Raw genomic sequence first — 18,302 nt, 5'->3', positions numbered from 1 at the left:
ATTTAAGTTATAATTAAATGTCAAACCTTATGAGTGATGACTATGTAGAAAAAGTGCTAAGTATATAATTCTATAGAAATCAATTAAAGGAGACAATGATTTTCTTTCCATTTAGGCTACATGACTCCATCACAAGCTGCTGCAGCTCAGTGCAGCTGTCAGCCCAGCCTCAGTGCCTAAACAATTGCTTTCTGTTCACCTGATGGAACTGTCCTGGATGGCAACGATTTTCCTCAGGGGTGAACTCACTGCCAAATGCTTCTGTGATTCCCAACAGGGAATCACATATTCTTCCAGCAGATAGGAGGTTTGAAACAATCCCCTGAATATCTTTATGTAACAGGACTTGGATTGTGTCCCTGGTGTTGAATGTAGCATGATCTATTTTGTGCCCAGGAACAAAACACAGAATTTCTGCAAAGCAGGCTCTGGCTCAGCACATCTGACTGCAATGCCAGGCTGCTTCCCAAACTGTTATTGACTGGAACTGCAGGAGAGGGGTGGAGTTCAGCTGAGGGACATGATGTATTTAAAAGTTAGTGATCATGGACTCTGTGAAATCAAGAGGGAATGGTTTTCCCATCCCAGACTGGGAACACAAACTGGTTCCTCCTTCATGGACCATGGAGGTGATTGGTGACTACCCTGGACATCATCACCCAATTTTTAATGAAATGAACTCCACTCTCCGTGTTCCACATTGACACAACCCTTCTTTGACTCTCCATCCACTCTCACATACTGCCCACACATTCCCCCAAACAGCATTTCCTCTCCTACAAAATCCAATGTTTCTTTAGGAATGCTGTTCCTTCTCACTGGGAGTCACTGTCCCCAAGTCAAAGTCCATGCACCTGACACTGAGCTAAACAGCAGGTATCTCTACTGGCAACTTGAGTTCCACGAGTTTTTCCACCTGGGTGATTCACCATGCCAGGGCCCTGAAGGGAAACCAATTTTCCTTAAAAAAAATGAGGAAGAAATTCTGAGAAGAAAGAGAGAAAATCGGAAAAAAATCTGTGACAACTCAGCCAGGAGGCTACTCCCCCTATGCATCCCTGGACTGCAGAGCTGAACTCCAGCACACTGCCCTGTCAGGAATAGACATGTCCATGTTTTTCTCAGGAAGCAAGCTGGAGTGACAGGTTCACAGTTTTAAGAAGGAAAGAATACATTTTGGTACAATATATGTGGCATTATCTTGTCCCATGAAATCACCATCAGCAATGCCTGAGCAGAGTTGTCATTGCAGGGCTGTAGCTGGTGAGCTGGCAAGGGGGGGAATGATGAAGTCAAGGCTTGGAGCATTTCTTATCAACAGAGAAGTGATAAGCTAGAAATCATGAACCAGCTTCCAAGCCCCAAAGCCCTCCTTCAGGTCTGAAGTGGAGCTAATAACCTCGAGTCAGAGGTAAGCTGACAAGCTGGAACCAAACCTGATTATCTCAGCTCTTTCAGGCTCCAGCATAGACAGAGGGGCACTGTAATCCTATTGCATCTGCTTCTTGCCATGGGTATTTTGTGCCACACTTGGGGTATTGATGAGCACAAGTGATGCACAGAATGAAACCTCCTCTGAAAGCAGCTCCAGTGGCTAGAGAGAAATGAGATTAAAGAAAGTAAAATTGTAGTTGTGTTGAAGTCCTCTTACTGCAGAGGCTGAAATGGTCTTGTGAAATACTGAGGTAGCCTTGGTACATTATCAGGTGAGATGCCCAAGGTACAGCTGCACAAAAACGTGTTTCAGCAGCTAGAGGATCACAGCTAATGCTCAGCAATCCATAAATCATTGTTATGAGATTTCTCTATGCAAATGAAATTTATATAACCCTCATCAATCGTAAAAAAAAAAATCATAAAGATGAAATTTTGCAGCCGCAATGTGAATTAAAGGATCCCTTCGCCTGTTTTCAAGATACGTCTTTATAGCTAATTAATTTTCAGATGGAGTGTTCTTTGAAAGGACTAATGGGTAGTGAGCATTGCTGATTGATTATAAAATGAGCAGGAGGGTTTAAGAAGTGAGCTGTGAATGTAAAATCACTACCCAGCTTTGTTAACTTCGCCATATTAAAATTCTAGACTATGCAACTGTAAGAAGCAGGTATTAATACAGTACCTTTGATGAGTGTATTCTATTTATTTAATATCAACAAATTTCTCTTAGTTGGTCTATAACATGGAGATCTATCAGCTTGTCCTCTGAACTGTATCTCAGAGACTTGAACTTTGAGAAATCCAGAATCTGGATTCTATAAAATATAACTTTATACATTTATGCGACGGGGTGGAAAAAACCCAACAAAATGAAAACCAGCAACTATGAAGAAAAGGAAAAGAAATGCAATCCATATGTTATCCTGCTAAGACTGCTCTCCAGAGCTGCAAATCTACAGGTAACTTTTATTGAGCCATCATTACCAACAGCGACAAGAGCATTTATCAAAAGGCCACTCAATCTGCGATGACCTGAAAACATCAGGAGGAAATGGGGGGTTGTTAAACACTGCAAGCACCTGGTGAGAGGAAGGGGAAAATAAGGAGCTTACCCTCTTCCTCAGATTGCAGGTGAGCGTGAGGTTCCTTGAGAAGGAGTTGGCAAAAGCAGTGTAAAAGTCCAGCACTTTCAGCAAGGCTTCTCGCTTAATTATATGCAAATCGCAGTAGGTCAGAGCCCGAACGTTGGCACAGGCATGGGCCAGGCTGGTTTCCTTCCAGAAGATATCACCAAACACATCACCTTTACCTGAAAAACAGCAGGGCAAATTTGTTACAAGGTAATTCTTAGGCAGAGTTTCTCAGCACACAGAGGATTTTTTCCCAACCTGTCTTATGCTCCCAATTATCCCAACGCAAGCTCCCAACCATGAAAACTAACAAGGGTAAAAGTTTTGAAATTAGCTGAGGTACTTGAGCATCCTTAGCAGTAGCCCCAGGTTTTTAAGGTATTTATAGATTGCTCTGTGAAGTGTCACAAAGCATAAGAGCCAGATTGTAAAGGTCTCCGTATAGCTGAGGATTCAAGTAATGGATTTTTCAAAGGCTACCAAATATAATGAGCCCTTAACTAATGTTCAGGTGATTGAATATTTCAGGTGTCTGTTCCCAAGTGATTTAGGAGTTCTGGTCTTACACAAACCTTCTGACATCTAGGTTCTTTCATCCTCATGGTTCTACAGTGAGGGGCAGGAGCCAGCTTCCAGGGCCCAAGGACCACATTTCAAAGGATGTTTTAACATTTTTAATTCAGTGTCAGTGGCAATACTCCTTCTGAAAAACCCACCAAAAGCCTCACTGAGACTTTTAACTTTTAAATAACCACCTCTAAATCTTAAACACATCCAAAAGTATAGTTCTAAACCCAAATTCATTCATTTAAGTAGAGGCTTAAACTTAAGTCTGCATTTCAGTGTTTGCTGAGTAAGAGAGGGTTTGACACCTCAGACACCTACTTGTATAAATACCCTCAACCAGAGGGGAAAATTACACCTCAGGCTACTTCTGCAGTGTAGCAGAACAGCTGATTGAGGACTTGGGACTAGCTGTAGTCCAGGGCCATGGACAGAAGAGCTCCAGGGACTGGGAGTTCTCTGACTTAGCCCAGTTTTCTTTCCTCTGCAAGGAATCCACACCCCCCTAATACCTGCACTAGACACCCAAGCAGGAGAAGAGGATGAGGACACCAGATTCAAAATCACACTTCTGACCCAACCAAAAGCCCAGCATGGTTGGAGGTTGGTGATATGCTTTCAGGTTTGGACCTTCTGGTTGTTATGAGAAGAGGCAACAGAGACATTCCAAAGCTGCCTCTTGCTGCCTGGGTTTGGCCAGGACCTTGGTGTGTAGTTTGTGGCTGACACCTCAAATCCTGAAGCAGAAACCATGGTACAAAGGGTATTTTTTGTTTCAGACCCCCAGAGATATCCCAGCTCTGTATTTTAGCAGTTATTAAAAGGGAACTCAGATCAGTCAGCCAGTGGCTATTGATTTCAGGCACCTCGAGCAGCCCCTTGGTGAAGGTTAGGGATGTTACAGTTTTGGCATAAAAAAGATAATGGATTTTAGTATTTCCTCTTGTAAGAACTTTTAACATTTTGCTCCACTCTGTTGTGGAAACACAGACCAGAGGGGTAATCTATCCAACCTTATTACTTTTAGGGGTCAGAGGTTCTATTTCTCTATTTCCATTTCTGCTTTTGGTATTGCATCCAGTAAAACATATCTAACATTTCTCAGGCAGAGTGAAATAAAATGTGCAAGTCTTTATCTTCCCTTCTCTGTTTTTATTTTCCAAAAAATGTCTCTATAACAGAATTATCCTTTAGAAAGGTTATAACTGCATCTCATTGAGCTGCTTTTGATTCTACATATTTTTATGTAATTAAATTTAACTACAATACATAACACAGCTGGTATAATTTATAAAACAAGGTGCTTTAAAACGTTTTCCTTAATACAGAGAATTTTCTAGTAACATTATAATTTATACAATATACTGGTTTGAAATTACCTTTTGCAGTTAATTGTCCTTGTCTCTACTTAGAGTTCAAAACCCAGTTTACAGACTTGCTCAACAGAGTTACATAATTTATAGAAAACAGTCCATCTCTGAAATGCAGAAAATTGCTTAATGGATTTGCTCTCTGAGGTGGACATAGGACAGAGCTGAGTCCTGCTTTCAGTGCAGAGTGCAGTTAAAAGACAGTGGTTTTACCACTGAAATGTGAGCAAACCACTTGCTCTCTTTTCAAATTTAGGCTAATATGTAGTTAATTTAACCAAGAGGTTGAAAGCAGTGGATGCTCACCCCAAAACTCAGGACAACAGTGTGTTACAGAATCTGTATATAGACCATGGATAAATGAAATGATATTTTTAAGTTTGAGAAGATCTTGGTGTCCTTCAGTGTGGCAGGAATGTGGGACTGCACTGGTTGGGACTTAAGGGCTGGGACACAATGAACTGAATTTATTCACTCTTCCATGAGCCATCACTCACTGGATTTGAAGGGTGAAACTCTAAACTCGTCTTACATTATCGTTTATTCTCCTCAGAAAGTACAAAATCTTGGAAGCCTTTAAGGGATCTTGGATTTGACATTTCCCACAAATACTTCTGAGTTTGTCTGCTGGTTATAAATGTGCTAAGGAATGTACAGAATGAAAACAAAACCTACCAGATTCTCCTAAACAACGCCTCTTTATTCATAAATACAGAGATTAATGCACTATACTTTATACCTATTAACTGGAGTTCACTGTGCAGAGAGGTAATTTCTCACTCAGGACAAGATCAGAAGTTAGGAAAGGATTCTTTACTCAATGGGTGGTGAGGCATTGAACAGGATGTTCAGGGAAGCTGTGGGTGCCCCATCCCTGAAATGCTCAGGGCCAGGCTGGATGGGGCTTTGAGCAACTTGTTCTAGTGGAAGGTGTCTCAACCCTTTCCATGATTGTGAGGGCAATTTTACACATTCCAACTAAATTAAAATGAAATTTTCAGGGTTGCAAACAGCAAATTTAACTGGCTAGGTCTGACACAGCCACCCAGAGACACAGACAAGAATTTTTCACTTGCAGGCGATGTTCAGAGCTCCAGGGGAAGTGCTGCAGGGGCTGAGCTGGGAATGCAGAAGTGCTGATACAGCCTGCACAATATCCAAAGATTCTCTGGAGATTTATTGAGGCCTTAGGACATTCCCTCCCAAATCTGCCCTGTCCTGAGTCCTGAGCACCTCCTGAATGGAGGCAAACTGCTCCTGCTCCCAGTGCCCCAAGCATGGCTGGAAGAAGGAATGCTGTAAATTAGAGTACAATGCAAATACTTGCATACATTTCACACATCACAGAATCATAAAATCCTTTGGGTTGGAAAAGACCTCTAAGATCATCAAGTCTAACCCTTAACCCAGCAATGCCAAATCCACACTAAAACATGCCCCTATATGCCACATCTACAGAATTATGGAATCACTGGGTTGGAAAAGACCACTAAGATCATAAAAATTCAGATTTTTCAACAAAAGGACATGTGAAGGGTGTTGGTGGCAGGCATAATTTTTGCTGAAATAGCTACACTGCTATCATTCTAAATAATATGTATGTGTGCCTGTACATAAAATATACATATACATTAATGCATATTCACATAAACAGATTTAGGGGCAATCATATGGTATGCAGCTTTATAACAGGTCAGGATATTTCTATGTACTGCTCTATCTTCTATATTCTGATGACCTTGCCAAACAGATTTGGGGGGACAGGTGCTCTCTGCAGCCTTACACCATGGACTGATGTGCCAATTTGCCAGACAGGAGTTCATGCCTGGACCTTTCAGATTGAAAAATTCTTAAGGGCTTTATGGAACCCCCCAGGAGCTTGCAGATGGAATGAAACACTCAGAAACACTCTGTTTAAACAACATCTCAGAATCCACATGTGTATTTATGCAGAGACAAAATTTATCCTCCTTCAGATGGGGACAGAAACTGAGCTAATAAATATCCTAGCAGAAATAAGAGCTTGATGAATCCTTTGGAAGAAAGTCTAGGCAGGCAGTTAAAGAATAAATTCTTTGTGGGAAATAGCACTGGATAAAAACACATAAAGGGGACCAATTCTTCTTAAGGAGGTTTTTGGTGGGTTTTTTTTGGTGCAGTCTTAGGTAATAAACCAGCTACCCTTTAACCATTTGGAAATATCTCCAAAGCCTCATCAGTCATGCTAGCACGAGCCAGACGTGATGAATGATGTTGGCTTTCCATCAGGATGCACTCAAATCTTACACTGCTCATGAAAAGCAAAGGTTGACGTTGTTTGAAGATCAGTAAAACTGTACCACAGAGAGGAAAAGTTCATCCAATCAGCTCAAGTGCCATATACCATGAAGTGATGACAGCATGCACACAAGTGGAGGTCATAATTACATATATTGGTGTCTACACTGATAAAAATTCCTATTTCGGTGTATCTGCAGTGAAACCTCCTGCTGCAGGACAGACATGTCCCAAACTGATGTGGAAACCCAATGAACAGGGAGTGAATCAGCTCCTTTCATCCAGAGCAGCTCTGAGATGGGTCAGTGAGCAGTTCTGCACCTCCTTACCATGGCACACTGGGACTGGTAGCACAGGTTTACAAAATGATGCAATATACTCATGGAATAAAATCCATCTGTGGCTACTAAATACAAAAGATTTCCTTCTGGATGAAATACAGTCCAGTGAAGGGTTGGAAACATCCTGGGGAAGCATCACAGTTTCCTTACTTCACCTTCCTACTTTCTCCTGCACATCTGCTCTTGACCACTTTTGGAGACAGGCTGCTGGGCTGGCTGAATTTCTGGGTGTCCTGGTTGGAGACAAATTTGGGAAAAAAAAGGGGATACCAGACCATAAAGTCACCCCAAGACATTTGGCTTAGCTGAAATGGTGGTTTCTGCCTAAAGAGAGTATCTGGAGAAGGTGATGCAATGTTCCAAATCCATCATGTGCACTTCTCATCTGAGACATTACAGCTCAAGATGTGCAGAGATTATTCTAAACTGTGAGAGAGGTCTTCTTGCCCCTGTGATTGTTCTAGCCTCAAGTTCTTCTGGGGCATCCAGAAAGGCCAGAACTTCCTTGAAAATCAGACCAGAGCTGATCACTGAGCTGCACATAAACCCAGCTCTATGGGGCTGCACGTGAAAGGGCAGAATGACAGGAGAAAACAGCATTTCCAGCCTCTGAGGCATTGTCAAACAGTCAGTAAAGCAGCAATGACAAGAGACTGGGCCAAAACCCTGGTCCATGCTGGCAAAGGTACTTTGCATTATTTAACACTGTGCAACCTTCCCCATCTGTGCCTGGAAACACAAAGGAATTACCTTTCTTCCAGCATTCAGGACTGCTGCAAGCAGGGCCCAAAGTCCAGAAAGATTTTGTGCAAGTATCATCACTGCCTCACATCCTTCTAGAAGCCCCAGCCCCTAGAGACAGGTTATTTCCATTTTGATTTTATGTAGAAATAGGTTTCTATCCTTCCTGAGTGAGGAAATAAATCTGAAAGCATGACCAATCCTACCACCTTGAAAACTCATAGGGCAAATCAGATTGCCTCAAACTGTTAGTCTGATTTAAAATAACTGTAGCACACAACTTTAAAATAATTTTCCTATTCTTGTGCTGGCAATACTTTCGAGTTTTGGCAGTGAAGCATACAGGTCTAATTCAAAAACATATCAATTCAGAGAAAGGAATCTTTTTGACTCTGGAGGCTGTGGATCAAATCTGTAACACACTAGCTGACACTAAATTAAGAATGATGTTTCTTATCATAATTAACCATCATGCCAAGACACAAAAAATATATTAAATTTACAAAACAATATGAAAACTTCAGGTTTGTCAGCAAGAACAAATGACACTTTTGAACAAGCATCAGTAGATGTCAACTTAAAGCTGCAAGATCTGACTGATTCCAAGGCACTTAAGGAGAACTGCACAGTGCAGATCAGCAAATCACACTAGTTTCAGACCAGTAACCCTTCAAGTATTTTGCAAAATACTTTCAGATTCAGCCCTTAAAATCCAGCCTAAATCACATTAATTATTTCAGTTCTGCTAGCTGAAAAAAACCCCAACCCTTTCCTCTATGAATCATTTTCCTCTTAGTTAATTTAGAGCTTTAACTCATTGGAACACAGGGGACTTTTCCTATAGATGAAATAGGACACAGCCTGCTCTGTAAATTGCTACCAGGTGCATGCTACTAACCTGGGGAAATGTTCACAATTAGTCTGCCTTGGTCGACTTCACATGGAAAACAACACAAAAGTTCAGTATAAATTAACAAGAGCTGATTTGACACAGGGGCCAATTCTGCCACCCTCATTTCACTTGAGAAGAAACCCAAGCTGCAACTAAACAAATTAAAATCAGGCAATTAGCCACTAATACTGTGAGATGGAACTGGACTAGCAGGTTTTCCTGTCACAAAGTGCACCACATGCACAGTCAGTCTTGTCCTGCACAAAGCACATGCCTGGCTGCCCAGGCATGGAAATTCAAATGCATGGACATCAAATATCATCTTGCTAATGCCCATGGATGAGAGCTATGGAGCTCCTGGGATTTCTGCTCACTCAATTGGGAGATGCTACTTGCTCTTCCTCTAAAGAACTTTCCTCTGTGTGATTTGGTGGGAGATCTTTTATCAGTCTTTTGACCTGCAAACACAAGTAGCATTAACAGCAGTAAAAGACGCATCCCAATTTTCACCCACCATACCAAACTCAAGAAACTTGCTTTACTCCTCTGATACTGCATCATATCCCCTTCCCAGATAAAAAATTTGGAAACAATTAAGAAGCAGACCTTTAATAACGTCTGGTTTGTCTAATAACAATTAACAATGGATTACTCTGGAATTATATGCAGAACATGCAAATTAACATGTACTACATAAAGGGAAATAACTGAATACTATGGGATCAGGACCCTAAGTGTGGCTGAAACATGAACTATTACATTTATATTCATGTTGATTTGACTATCATACTGAGTTCACTCAGCAGCAACCCCCACCAGGATTCCAGTGCTCAATATATTTTTATCGCTATGCAGCTTGAGCAATATTTTTGATCAGTTCCAACAATCAACATCTGAACGCAGCAGACCATTATTTTTCTGCTGAAAAAACAACTTTAAACCTTGTTAATCAATATGCCCAGTTTAAGTTACTGCACAACATAAACAGCCAGCTGTGCAATTAGCAGGAGCTGGAAAGCAACTTTCAGAGCACTTGGCTGGCACTGCCACCGATGTGTAACTCCTCATGAGGAGGAAATTCAGGTTAATTGCAGCAGGGTGAATTATGAGATGCCCTCTGGTAGCTGATGCCTCTTTTCATTAGCCTGGGGACTCCAAATCCCTGGTCCTTTGCTGGTAACACCTCCCTGTGCAGAGCACTGGCAGTTAAATTGTTTACTCCTGCTTGAGACGGTGGAAAATTACTGATGTGCCTTCTCAGGGTCACCTCGCTTGCTGGGAAAGTTTGGATAATTAGAGACAAGACTGTTTGCCCTTCTCCATTCTCCTGGAAGCTGCAGATGAGTTATGTTAAAATGTCCACGTCTCCTTTTCCCCAGTGTAGCAGCACCCCAGCCCTGCACATGGAGAGCTCCCTGCTACAGCCAGGACCTGCAAAAGGTGGGACACTGCCCCCAAGAAGGGGAGGTAACTAATGAGGGGAACATAATGGGGCACCTGGATATCTCCTTTACTGAGTCCTAAAAACTGCAGGTCTGCAACTGGAGTCATTCTCTTACTCTTAGTGTTTCTGTAATGCAGTGGCTGGGCATTTAATTATCCACAAATGAGAACAAAATCAAGCTGGGGGGAACCAAATGTCACAGTGCAGCAAGCTGCCTTGTCAATCACCAGGCTCCACCTGATTTCAAGCACAGGGAACACCAAAGCTGGCACTGTTGAGGCAGGAAGAAAGCTGCTGAAAGAAAGGATGGCTGTTCCATGAAGGTGGAAAAAAAGAAAAGCACCTGGACAGGATGCCAAGTCTCCTGAGGACACTGTTTCTGCAGGCAGGGAGGCTGGATGTGCCAACTCACCCTGGCTGGAGGCAAGGGAACACGATAAGGGAAGATGGACAAAGGGAAGAAGCAGCAAAATCCATGGAGTGATTCATGCCAGGACCTGAGGGAGGATGAAGCCCTGCACTCCGAATGGAAGCACGAATGTCAGAATGGGACATGATGGTTCTTAACCTGTTTGAGTGTCCCTACCTGACTCACTTCTCTTGGATATTCCACATTTAAAAATATGTCAGACCACCCACCTGTAGGTGAGCATGGTTGAAAAAAAAAACAAAACACCCCTTCTCCCTCTCTCTTTCCTTAGCTAAGGCCAATAACACACTTCTGTATTAAATCACATTGCACTGCTATTTCCTCTGCAAGGAGCAGAGGCTGCAGACAGAATGTCCTGCTCATTCCTGCCCTCATAGAGGAAATTAATGAGGACAAGTTTCCAAAGGATACTTATTGCCTTCCCTCTACTCTAGGTCACTGCTGGGAGGTAGAGAAGATGGACACACTGGCAGCACAATCCACTAGTTGACTTTTCCTGGGAAAACCAGTGTGGCAGCAGATGCCTGGAGCATTCAAAGCAGGTATTGAGGTTTTCCCATTAGTAATTTTTTTAAACCTGGTCTCCCCCTTAGGCAGATTCATGTTCCTTGTGCTTGAACTTCTCAAGGCAGAACAGATCAATAAAAATTATGTTTTTCACTGTCTGGTCTGCAGTTGCTGTTTCAGGTGCCACAGCTGCCACTAGAAATGGCAGCTTTGCAACTACATCTGGGAGAGATTTTCTTCCACAACTGAATTTTCAGGACAAAATATCCCATAATTACTCAGTTCACTATTCTGCTAAATAACCTGTCAGAGCATGAAAAAACTCTTCAGTGTGTTCTAGGACTAGAGGAAGCAGTTTATCTTGCTTTAAGTTACATTTACACATTCTACCAATCCCTGTAGTATATGATGAACACAGCTCTGAGTCATGAAAGAATTAAAGGCACTTTTGGTAATTAAAGGTAATTAATTTAACCAGATATGGTTAAAATTCTCTCTGGTCAAATGGGAATTAACATAGATACTAGATTTAGTACATCTAAAAGGTAGAAACAAAAAGTTCTTACTGTCTTATCATTCCAAACACACAATATTCATTAATAACTGCAATCAAATTTCGCATGTAAGCCAAGAGTGATAGCTCTTAGTTCAGTAAATTACATACTTATTGTTTTCATTGTAAAAACCATTTATTTGTTTCAATACTGCTACTTCTTCTTAAGCCTTTTGTTTTTAAATAACTGTAAACAAATATAAGATATCATCACTGAGATTAATCATAAAAATGAAATGGTCCAGTGAACTGGAATACAAGGAATAATTTTCTATGGAAATTCTTGATTTAGGAGCTTTCATCATAATGACTTCGTGTCTGAATATGGAAACAGATTCATTCTTACAGTAAATCTCTTTTTTAAAACTGAGTGTATACTAGAATACAGAATGGTGCAGCAAGTTTTTCCAAAGAGCATGGATGTGAGTTGTCCTGAGCTCCTAATCCAACTGGGAAAATCCAAGTGATGCCCTGGGAGAGCTGTTCCCATGCAGCCCCATCCACACTCTTCCCAATCCCACCTCAGCCCCAGCCACACACACATTTTTAGGGAAACATGTCAGGAGCCCTCTGGAGCCACCCTTAGAGGGAAAAAGCAGCACAGAGCTTCAGTGGGGTCTGACAGCTGCCCTAGAACCAGGAACCCACTGGATTTGCCCTCAGGGGTGACAGCTCTACCTTAAGAGAAGGCAAATATCCAAGAGGATATGAGTTCTACAATAAATGGGCCTATCTGAAACAGGCAAGACAGGCTCTGGGTGGTTTTTTCTGCAGATCCACCAGTTTTCCTTCCATATAGTTCTGCCTCTGAGGAGGATTCCTGCCTCCACACTGGTTCTGACCACTCAGTCCCACCACATGGCACACCTTTCCCAGTCCTATACAAGCTAAGGAGGGTCTGCACTGGGCTCTTTCCCAAAACCAGACAGCACAGTGGAGTGACAGGGTGATTTATCTGAATTCCCCCATAACTCAGACTCCTCATGACTGTGGTTTGATACATGGTGTAACCCCATCCCTTTGCAAAGTCAGATCAGACTCTATTTTCTGTAAAGCCAGCTCACTACAAGCAAAAATTGTGCCTCTTTGCAGAGACTGTTTGCAGGTGTTATTTTGGGCTAGAACACAGAAAAATGAAAATCCCAGCGTGAAGGTTACTGTGGAAATCCTCCTGAGGGATTAAGATAAAACAATGTGCATTTCCTCAGTTTAAAACATGTCAAGCACACAGATGCCATTCTCTTCTGCTCAGAGACACTGTAGCTGTGACCAGTGAGCCATACTGGGCAGAAAGAGCACTCTCAATGACACAAAACATGAAGGATTTGCTTCTAGAGAAGGATCTCTGGAGGCACAGCATCTCCATCTATGACAACTACCTTCCCATAGTCCCAGCCAATGTTGAGCAAACTCGTCAACATTCAAACCTCAGCAAAGGAAAACACACACAGAGCACAAGCATTCCAGCAGAGATCACAGTACCTAAAATAGCCACCACCTCGTCGTCCTGGATGACTTCCAAGGATCCTGAGACCACAAAGCAGAGAGCATCAACGCTTTCCCCAGCGTGGTAGATGAGGTCCCCTGGGGCACAATGGATGGTCTGGAACTCCACAGCCAGGGCTCGCAGGCAGCCGTCGCTGGCCAGCCGGAAGGCGGGGTGCTCGTTGAACACCTTCCTGTTCAGGTGCACACAGATGTCTGCTCTCATGTCCTTGGGGCAGATTGACAGGACCTGGGTGAAAGAAAAGATGGGAAAATAAGCAGCTGGGCATGTGAAACCAAGGCCATCGCTGTTTGAAATAAACCGGATGGGTGGGTCTGAAGATGCACCTGGGGGGATCTTGAAATCCATCCATGCATCCATGCATCCATCCATGCATCCATGCCTCCGTCCATGCATCCATCCATGCATCCATCCATGCATCCATCCATCCATCCATCCATCCATCCATCCATCCATCCATCCATCCATCCATCCATCCATGCATCCATGCATCCATCCATCCATCCATCCATCCATCCATCCATCCATCCATCCATCCATCCATCCATCCATCCATCCATCCATCCATCCAATCTTTCCTACAGCTTGTGGTGGGAGGTTTATCCTGATTTGGGGGAGTCTTTTCCCACCCATCTACTGCTTTCACTTCATCTGCAGGGGTGATGTGGAAGACAGGACGGATCTGTTACGCTCTGCTCACTCCTCATTGCTCTCACACTCATTTCCAGAACCTCACACTCATTTCCAGAGGTGGAAATGCTCTGTCCTGTCTGTGGGTGTCTCTCCAGACCTGGTGCCCAGACTATCTGCCTGCTGCTATGCTCAATCCCTGCAGGAGCACAGTATAGACACACAGAGCTGAAGGAGCTCGAGGACATGCAAAGACAGACCATCCACATTTTGCTCACACTCAGAAAATCCAACTTTCAGAAGTTTTGATGTAGTGACCACTTACCAACACATGTCCAAACACACCCAGGGCTCAGTTTCAGTGAGTTATACAAGGAATTACCTGCTCAGGAGGGCCTACTAGACTAGAAAATCCAAAGAGATTGGAGGAAAAAGGAAGTATATTGAAACCTCATGAAATGTAAAGTAAAGGTTAGTGAAGAACTGTCCACTATGAAGACATCTTCAGTGTAGATCAATTAAATAAGACCTTCAACTAGTTTCTTACCTTAAATAGCTTTCCCTATTGAAACAGTAACACAAATACACCTGAAGAAAGAAAGTGAAAACCTGTGGGTTTTGTTGGCTTTGTAAATGTGTTTAATATCTGCACACCCTCCTAAACACACTAACATTCTCCCAGCCCCAAAATGCACAGTAGCTAATTGCACTAAGAAACATATAAAGCCTCTTAATGTTTTTCTAGTTGAAGTGATAGAAAAAAGCATGAGACTAAGAGCACCCTGGAAGTCTCATATCAAGAAGACTGCAGATCAATAGTACTGATTAATTTCCCATCATATGGAATTAATCTGGCAGCTTGCTCTGCAGACAGTGCAGGAGACAGGGACACTGGGTTAATTAGTTGACTATCATGGAATAATAGCAGAGGGAGACTCTGGTAACCCTGACAAAGCTTTGAGGTAAATGGTCATGTTAATGAACTCAAGCCATGATTTTAATTTCTGTTTAATGCAGGAGAGGTATAAAACAAATTACTGCAGAGCATTACTAAAGCTCTTAAAGCACAGAATGTGAAAAGAATAAATAACTTCTATTTTAATAATAATAATAGGTCCTTTTCTTATTCAGATAGATCAAAGTGCCTTTGGGATCAAAGACATAATGAATGCAGAAAGGTGAAACAGAAGTTATTCTCCCATTCCCTGTACTATGACAGTGTGTGGTGAGCAGGGGCTACTGTACCCATCTGCACTAACCTCTTCCACTCCAAATATTCCCATCAATCCCAGAATACCTGGTAAAATTAGAGCCTGGAAGTTTGCAAATGCTACAGGGTATTTGTTCCAATGGACAGCTACACTCTTTCAAAACATGTTGTTTCTGAACTCTTTTTTTTTTTTTTTAATTTTCAGCCAACAGCCAGAGAATCTATGATCTTGTTCAGATAAAAGACCTGCAATACTCATAAATCTCTTCCACAGGCAGGTGTTCGTAGAATATGATCAGGTCACCTCTCAATTTTGAAAAAACAAGAGAGATAGGAGATGTATTTTCTTCCTAACACTATGAAGCACAGGCTGTCTTTGGAAACTTCCCCCTGCATGAGCTTTTCTCACTTACAACCAACTTCCCAGAGCTACCAGATCATTAGATTTTGTTTTAGTTAACACAGAGTAAGCCAATTTGAGTTAATGGTATTTTTCTGTAACAAAATGCTGTACAGAACACATTAAAATCCTCTGCATAAGTATGTTTTATCATAAAAAATAGTAATAAACACATTTGACAAGGCATATTCTCTATAAGCCATCATTTGCATTAGTAATAGTATCTTGTCTGAGTCACTGTAGACCATGTTCTGTATCACATTTCCATAATTTAGCAGGGGCAAATGTCAATTTTACAGAAGTCTATTTACCTGAGTCATTGCATTTACCAGTAGAAATATGGGCACACCTTAGCTTCTCAGTAAAAAAAAAAAATTACTTTTGAGAGTGATTGTTTCACCTCAGCCTTACTTGTGGATCAAACAGAAAGTTTGTCTTTATTACAATAAAACAGAAACATGTCATCTTTCTTCATCTCAGTAGTAACTTAATGAAAAATTCTGCTTTCTTTTCTACCATGATTGATGAATTTGAACATTTTTATCTACTCTTGGGCCTGAATCATGGTTATAAGTTTTTTATGTCCCTTTAATACTTTCAGAAATTTAAGTGCTTTTGACTTAACAAGGCCACGAGCTAGGAATTCTCAAACATTGCTCTTAAGAAAAATGTCTGTGTTCATACATGACTGATTACCAAACTTCAGCTTTTGAGCTTCCAAACTGCAAAAAAAAATTGGTTAAACTGATGCAGAGGTTGTTCCTGTAAGATTCTGAGATGTTCCAAGACCCTTTGCTTGTTTGGACTGTAAAATAATTGTGTCCCTCAAGAATAAAAGCCACTTGGATGCAAAGCAAGATATCATTTCCTCACAAATACAGAGTATTAAAAGTGAACTAAGAATTATTCTTTTTATAGCCATGAGCAGCATATCTATCATTACACACTCTAATATGAAGACACAAAAAAAAATTCATTGCACAGAGAAAAGCCAGTCTTAGAAAGCATAATTCAGGAATTTTCTGATGTCATGATGAAGTGATTCTCCTAATGACAAATCACTGTACAGAGATATATGGAGATATCAGTTATCAACACCAGCAGTGAATGAGTAATGATCTAAGAGTTAGCCAGGAACAAATATACCTAATTTGATTTTTCTTGCCTGCTACATAGGCATTGAGAACAGAGAATGAAACAGATGACAAGTAAAACAAATATTTAATACTAGAAAATTTAGCAAGGTATTGTTGACTGCTGTAGATAAAGGTAGATACATGTAGGGGGAAAAGAGAGCAAAGAGAGACAATTGCAACATTCAGCTACATGTTTATGCATGCTCTTCAAATTGAGATGAATATTCATGAAAATGACCCCTTACTGACAATACAAGACTTTGGACATTCTTATAGTGAATTGCTCTCACTGAGATCTCAGCATTTTTAAGGCAGCATACAGCTAAAGAAATACAAACTAGTAGCACCATGGCTGTCCCTGAGTTCATATTGTGTACAAATGCACCCATGTGCGTGTAAATAAAAAAATTAGGTTAAGGGAGGGGACATTCTGCAATGCTCAGTCAATCTTTTCACTGTGAGGGAAATATCTCCAACAGATCCTGGCAACAGAACCAAAGCTCAGCTGGGCCATTGGTTCTGCCCTGTGTGTTCTTCAGGCAGCACAGCAAAAACCACCAGGACAAATTTCTTAGTAGGAGATTTCCTTGGAGATTCTATGGCCTTTTGCAGTGAAACATTCAGTTTGTAAGGCAGGCAGGGTATTCAGGTGGCTGATGGCAATGCTTTGCTAACTGAGGGCTTTGCAGCACTTGGAGGGGACAGGTGCTTGTGCTGCTACAGAATTTGCTCTGTAATAAATCTGCAGCCACAGACTCTGCAGCCAGCTCTCCCCTACATGTCCACGCAGCATGAAAGAACAGAACCTGCTACATATCAGTGCAAAATCAAAGGAGAAAGCTGAATTCTACCCAGAGGAGTATCTTTTCTGGCTGCACCAACTCTGATTTCACCAGGAAAGAAGCAAGGCTCCCTGAACAGCACACAGGCATCCACAAAGACCTGAACCCCTCCAAAGCTGAGGGAGGAGAAAGGAAAGCAAAATAAATAAACAGAATAATATTTAAATAAACCAAATAATATTTATCACTTTCCCTCTTTGCACAGGAAACTGAATCTCCTCCAAGTCAGTGTAAGAAAATTGCTGAGCTCTGCCATCCCCACCTGGCACCCAGCTGATACAGACCCCAGCAAAGACTCAACAGCACCATCAGCTCTAGATCATCTCATATGGAAAATGCTGTCAGTGAGAGAATGGCTTGTGGCTGCTGCTAGAGATTGGGAAAGGCAGGAACCAGCTCTGGAAGACTCACAGGGAATTAGCACAAAAGGTCTCACAGTCTTTTCAGCTCAAGATCTGTAAGGGTGGGGAATTAAACTCCCCAGAAGGTTCCATCTGATTTTTTAACTCTCTCATCCATTTCCTCAGCATGTGCAGGCAGTTCAAGATAAGCTTCCTGAACAGCTCAAAGAGCTCTACAGGGAGCAAAGATTATAAAAAATTCAAACAAAAGCAAATGAATCAAAACAAAAACTGCACAGATTAAGAGTGCATCCAAACAATAAGTTTTAGGATGGGTTTACAAGCTTTAGTATTTGTTTAAAAATTTTCCCCAGCTGGAAAACACTACAGGATGACTTAGCAGGTGTTACAGGATCTGTTAAGACTTGTCAACAAAAAGGGCAGAGGCCAATGAATAATGAACATTAGCTATCAATCCTCTTTCAGCCCTCAGGATTCCCACATTTTGGGGGTTGTAGGTAGGGAATATATTGACTGATAACCAAGCCAA

At 41.7% G+C, this 18,302-nt stretch overlaps 1 protein-coding gene across 1 annotated transcript in view; it reads right to left on the bottom strand.

The window, feature by feature from the left end:
- The window catches only part of KCNH5 (potassium voltage-gated channel subfamily H member 5), a 149,774-nt gene that overhangs the window by 24,778 nt on the left and 106,694 nt on the right, over positions 1-18,302 (bottom strand). The window contains exons 9-10 of the mRNA XM_050975248.1: positions 13,169-13,421; positions 2,550-2,746 (exon numbers count right to left, since the gene is read on the bottom strand). Of these exons, the coding sequence (XP_050831205.1) occupies positions 2,550-2,746; positions 13,169-13,421 (450 nt within the window). The remainder of the gene's footprint in view (positions 1-2,549; positions 2,747-13,168; positions 13,422-18,302) is intronic.

This window comes from Serinus canaria, chromosome 5 (assembly GCF_022539315.1).
Source record: "Serinus canaria isolate serCan28SL12 chromosome 5, serCan2020, whole genome shotgun sequence".
In the NCBI taxonomy this organism is placed as follows: Eukaryota; Metazoa; Chordata; class Aves; order Passeriformes; family Fringillidae; genus Serinus; species Serinus canaria.
This window is presented reverse-complemented; position numbering and strand designations above follow the sequence as displayed.